General features: G+C 37.6%; 1 protein-coding gene across 3 annotated transcripts; it reads right to left on the reverse strand.

Annotated features, from left to right (window-relative positions):
* Positions 1-387: 387 nt before the first annotated feature.
* LOC7488961 (VIN3-like protein 2) lies at positions 388-5,657 on the reverse strand. Of its 3 annotated transcripts, none has more exons than XM_024590278.2 (5): positions 5,277-5,657; positions 5,002-5,101; positions 3,208-3,877; positions 2,145-2,464; positions 388-1,782 (listed from the first exon to the last, which is right to left on the reverse strand). In XM_024590278.2, exons 2-5 carry the CDS (start codon positions 5,018-5,020, stop codon positions 593-595), a joined length of 2,199 nt encoding a protein of 732 aa, XP_024446046.1. In that variant the 5' UTR covers positions 5,021-5,101; positions 5,277-5,657; the 3' UTR covers positions 388-592. The 3 variants fall into 3 exon arrangements, with proteins under 3 accessions (XP_024446046.1, XP_024446045.1, XP_024446042.1); XM_024590277.2 differs by having other exon boundaries at positions 5,002-5,081; positions 5,224-5,657; XM_024590274.2 differs by having other exon boundaries at positions 5,002-5,081; positions 5,277-5,656.
* Positions 5,658-5,933: the final 276 nt, after the last annotated feature.

Raw genomic sequence — 5,933 nt, forward strand, 5'->3', positions numbered from 1 at the left:
TTTTATTTTTTATTTTTAAAAATTCAAAATAATTTTTTAAAAATTTCAAAATTTTATGAAACTTCTATTGCACAGCAGTACGAAAATGGCTATTGAATTTATTATGGGCCATGTCAGTCAGAAAAAACTTTTGAACTATGTTGAGGACCTCATTGGATCACAGCCCTCCCAAATGGATGTCACCATGAACCAGACACTCATTAAATTATGCAAAGAGAACCATAATGCCCCACCTGCTTACAAGCAATATCTCTGCTTCCAGAACTGTTCCATTGATCTAGAACTGTTCTCATATTTTATCCACTGTCAAAGCTCGTTGTCTAAACTGCCAAGGTTCTAACTTCTAAACAGTAAAGTAAATCAACAAGTAACATTTTTGGGGAAATATTAATGAATGAGATGGATGCTATATTGTAAAAGGCAATGAATTCTGGCATTCTTACATGACAAGAATGACAAATGCTGATGATATATGTGAATGATGATAGTCTGAATGAAGAAATGTTAATGGGGTCTAATTAAAGAATTACTGCTACATAGTCCCTTGGCGGGTTTTTGCGCAAGGACTTTAATTTAACCTAGTCAAAGGTTGTCAATGCCAGAGCTTCATGCAGAACCCAGATGGCACAACTGATGATCTCCTGCTGGATATACATTCTGAAAAGGTGTCTACGATCTGTTCTGCAAGAGAAGCAGGATCTTCAATAAAAGTATCAACGAATGTCTTCACAACCCTTACATCTTGAGCTGTTGCTCTCAAGCCATACCAAGTCAAGAATTTCTGCCGGAAATTCTTCTCAATATGTCCTTCACACTCTAACCATCTGATGATCTTCACGTAATACTCAAAGTCCCTGTCTGAATGACCATTTGCCATACACTCCTCATCTCGCCATTCCCCACTTCTCTTCTTTGAAGTGCTGCCATATTGGGGCTCCTCTCCTTTTCCAGACACAACTATTATGTCTTTGTTGCTGGATTTGGACCTTCCATTTCTTCCTTGCCCATCCTTGAGCATTTCCAGCTTGCAGGGAGTAATGGGCAAGCCAGCTTCAGAGTTTCTCACAAATGGCACGCTTTCCATGGCAGTTTGAACAGGGGTATCTGACCCATTATCTGTAATTATCTCCTCAATGATTTGGTTCTCTGACAAGCGCTTCTTATCAAGCATTTGCATATCAGAATTGAGCTTGGAGCTTACCACCTGTGTGGCATGTTCCACGTCTAGCAAGGGAATTGCATCTGCTAGGACGTCAGAGCTATTTAAAGCACCATTCGATTTGTTGGCAGAAACAATTTTATCAGTGTCCTTGCAATAGGAATGATAATTGTCTGCTCGGTTGACAGTCTGATCATTGCATGGTGGATTGTTATTTGTTTCATCCTCCACAGAGGATGGATTAGAGAAGCTGCTACAATTGGTATTTGGGCTTTGACTTCTTTCAACTATTGAGTAGTTTGGGACTTCGTCCTGAGTAATGCCAGTTGAGCTGGTTGAGCACTGAACTTCACACATGCACAATTCTCTTACACCGTTGAAAGGAACAACTTTAAAATGGTACTCTGTGGCTGGAGATAGACCTGCGACAACATATGTTGTGTTTGGTAAGAACAGTCTGCAAGTAGGTTCTGCTGGATAATCCAGATCATGACCATTACGATGCCACAAGGTATAACCAACAATATCATCAGTTGAAGAATCTTCAGAACCCAGAACCAAAGCAAGGGAAGTTGCACGTACATCTTCAAATTTGACTGTGACTGGAGCAATCATTTTTGAATCTGTAAGGGACATGAGAACACATAAAGGTTATTAAAACTTCCCTGAAAAGTCAATACCCCAAGAAACCAGCATGTTGGACAAAAGAAAATATATTTCCAACAACAACCTAACAACTTTCCATGATCAAAAGTACCCATGTGTCCATGATGCAATATGGAATCATCAGTCTTTAGATAAAAATCTAACTTTTTTCCTCGATCAAATATATTTTACATGTTTTACATGGAATGTGCTCCTCGGCACTGTTCTCTAATGCATTGTGTTTTAGAGAAGGTTGCTTCATTGTCCAATTAAACTAGTTTTTCTCTATCAAAGAAATTCCTTTTGTCACAACATGAAAAAAACAAAATCCAATGATTACCTTGCATATTTGGATTAGGCAACGGATGCAAAATGGTGTTTGAAAGCATTCTGTCCAGTGACTCCAAAGCTGAAGTGCAGAGTTTCTGAACCTCTGGTCCTGAAGAAAGCCTGTTGACAATACCTCTACCCATCTTTACAGGTAAGCCAATTAACGGACCCACTTCAGCTTCTAGCTTCTTTGCAGCTTCATCAACAATCTCATGAAGTTTTTGATACTTTTCAGTCCCATTCAGAAGTTTCTGACTCAAGGACACACGATAGCAAAGAATGTCCACCCTCCTGGTATCTTTAGCCATCATCAATTGTTTTCTCCAGCATCTGAATAAATTTTCAAGAGACCAACTCAATCAGTCCAAATTTATGTTTGTGTTAATATGGAAGTTTTATCGTGTGCCATTCAAAATCAGATATTGGAAAGAAAGGACATGAAATATTGGGAATTATTCTATATTGTGATCTTCCAAAACTAGTGGTTGAAGGTTTGTTACTTGCTCTAAATTCATGGCAGACATAATTCTCAGGTCGCATGAAGAATTTATTTATCAATGCCCCATGCACAAGAATCAGATACTATTGTGGATATTCATGCTGGGTAGAGTGGGTGGTATTAAGCATGAGAAATAATTTAACAACTCCAATAACAAAAAAGAAAAAGCTGTCTCAAGCTGTTCATGCAACCAAAAATCAAATGACAAGCTTCCCACAACCAGTAAAATGACCACTACCGCTATAAGGCATTAGTCTGTTAAAGATGACATGCAAAACTATATTTTTATTTTAGAGCTCTTATAATGGATGTTGGGGGGTGGCGCAAAGAAAAAATGATTAGACACTTTACTTTGCTATCAGATGTGACATGATACCCGCAAACTATTTCAACATAAGAATTCAGAATTTCCATTGATGAAGGGGAAGACACAGCATCAGGCTGAAAGTACTTGTCCCAAAAATACCAAAAGCCAACAATAAATGTATCAAAAGAGAAACACACCAACCAAATGCAAATACAGCACAATGCAAAAGCCAGATGTGAAATGCAAACAAAATAAGGGAGTAAATACCCTAGCAGATCGTTGACTTTCCCACAAGCAAAACAGCGAAAGCTCCCATCAAGTCTCCCATGACGTCCATCTTTCCCAATGCCAGAACTTTCATGTTTTAAGGCACAATCAAGATGGCATGACATGCAACATGCAACACCTTGAAAAGGAGGCTCTGAACTGCAAATTAACCACAGGCTGGGATCTTTGTTGTCATCATACCGATGACAGATACAACATGAACACCTCTTGCAAAATGTGTCATCTGGTCTTAAGGTAGCTCTACATGCTGAGTTTTTGCAGTATACAGTATTGCCTTGATCACTGATCCCATTGTTGGTTGCAAAACAGTTAAATGAAGTAGGTACTCGAGATGGGTTATCAGTTTTCCTGTGTCTTTTGGAAGCTCTATGAGTGGATGCAAGAGACGTTTCAGTCTCAAGGTCAGGTGAGGCCTCACACTCCCCAGATTGTTTTTCAGAGACAATTTTCAATAGGTGCTCTATGATTTTCAACTTTGTCAATCCTGTATATTTTCTTTCTTTACCCATCTCAGCACATAGGATCTGCAGAATCTCCTGACGGCTCCATGACTGTAGCCTTTCAGATGCACCTGGCCACTTTGATAATTGATAGACAAGTTCTCTCTTTTCATTAATACTTCTGCTTTTTGACGGATCAAGAGGGCCTCCTGTATAGCATGAAAAAGAAAAAAGAAAAAAGAAATGCTTCAGGGCAGACTTTAAATAATTTAAAAGAAGAGTCAAAGAATCAGGAGACATGGTGTTATATTTGATGGGGGAAAAAAAGGGAGGGGGGGAGCTTGCTTTAAGACACATTAAAGCATGCTTTACATAGAAACCATTATAAATCATAAATTAGCAGTAAATTTGAATCTCTTTGACGCATTTGCTTTATATGTCAAAACGGAAGAACACAGGAGGAAATGATGATCTTAAATGAAAGGCAGCTTAACTAACCACTTGTAACCAGGTTGAAGTCAACAAGTTTCCATTAGTTAGGAGACTCGTTTGAAAGCTTGATCTAAATTTCTTTTCCTTTCTCTAAATACATTTAAACAACTTGTTACCATTTTTCCATAAGCTACATCCAAACATACAAAAAAAATGGTTGACTTGCATTGAAAAATACATTTCAACTACATCAAATAATCCCAACAGTTTCACCAAGAATGCTCTGATCTAATAAATTATAAATTCCCAATCATACATGCGTGAATCATAGAATCACACAAAACTTGATTTGACTCTGAAATGCCTCTGCCTCTGGGCTTCCACAAAAGTCATTGCAGGTGTCGCTTCAAAAAATAGCGTGCCCGAAAGACAACAATCCATTATATAATATAAACTTGCTTCTTCAATACACAACAATCATACATAGTGCGGATATATAAAATGCAGAGAAAAAAAAGAAAACAGTTGCATTATAGAATCAAACAAAAATGCAGTTTCACCCACCAAAATATATTTTTCATAAACAATAAAGAGACTGGTGATCACAAACTCAACAACGGCTCTTAATCAACATTCATAAAGCAATATTTTTTTTGGCACAAACAAAAAACCCAAGAAACTCTAATCGATACCCAAGTCCTAAAAACGAAAATAACAATATTTCTGCAGAATAATCACGATGAAAATTACAAATCCACGGCAAGATTTTAACTTTAGCCCGTGAATAAACATCAGAAAAGAGAAACATTCAATGGTTGACATCATAAATCTCCCCCAAATCCAAAAAAAAAAAAACCAAAACCCCAGAGAAACAATCAAATCAAAACACAATAAAACTTACCCTCAAAAGACAAATCCATTGCAGAATTATGAAAGAACAAAAACCCACTTAGCACATCACATTACCACCGTAACCCCAACCTGCAAAACAGAGAGAATTCCTAACACCCCATCACATAAAACAAAACTGGCCAATACACAAATAAAGGAGAAAAGAAAAGAAACTTTGTATATACAATAAATAACAAACCCGTATAAAAGAAAAAAGAAGAGAAATTTATGCCTTTGTTTTGTAACATAGAGAGAAAAAGAGGGGGGGAAGGGGATAAGAGATACCCAAAGAAAGGGCACTTGGAAATTCGACCACAGCTAGCGAATCCATGACTTATAAAGCCATGCGCTCTCTTCTCTCCTCTAAATAGCTGTCTTAAAAAAATAGATAGAGCAATATTATCTCTCTTTCTCAATCTATCTAGCAGGAGTAGTTTTTATTGTGAGTGACTGTGTGTATGGCCATATGGGTCCTCCTTTAGTTTTCAGGACCCAAACCAAAGCTGTGCAGTGAAAGGAGATTCGAGGAGGAGTTGTTTTTGTTCGAGATCGAGAGAGAGAGAGAGAGAGAGAGGCAGAGGAAATAAAGGGTGTTCCAAATAAACAAGTCCTATGATGGAAGGATGGCGCTATGCAATGCGGCTGCATGTCATCTTCTTTTCTACCCTCTCCACCATCGTCCCTTCTTATATTTTATCCTTTTCTTTATATTTTTCCTTTTATATTTCTTTTTATTTTCTCTTCCTTTTCATATATATACCAAATATGGTCTCGTAGCAATAACTAAAACAAGGTTGTGCCACAGAGATGACTGTCGAGCATGGGAACAATATCCTCAAGCTCTATCCAAAGTAAAAAGAAAGAAGTACTTTTGATTGCAAATAGGACCGAACAGAAAATTACATGTTGATAACTTGACTTATGCTACTCTTCTTTACCTAT

This window comes from Populus trichocarpa, chromosome 18 (assembly GCF_000002775.5).
Source record: "Populus trichocarpa isolate Nisqually-1 chromosome 18, P.trichocarpa_v4.1, whole genome shotgun sequence".
Classification (NCBI taxonomy): domain Eukaryota; kingdom Viridiplantae; phylum Streptophyta; class Magnoliopsida; order Malpighiales; family Salicaceae; genus Populus; species Populus trichocarpa.

Coding starts and splice junctions, on each gene's coding strand:
- LOC7488961 (XM_024590278.2), bottom strand. Junction 2,465..3,207: donor AAAGTCAACGATCTGCTAGG/GTATTTACTCCC, acceptor AAATTTATTCAG/ATGCTGGAGAAAACAATTGA. Junction 1,783..2,144: donor GCCTAATCCAAATATGCAAG/GTAATCATTGGA, acceptor TGTCCCTTACAG/ATTCAAAAATGATTGCTCCA.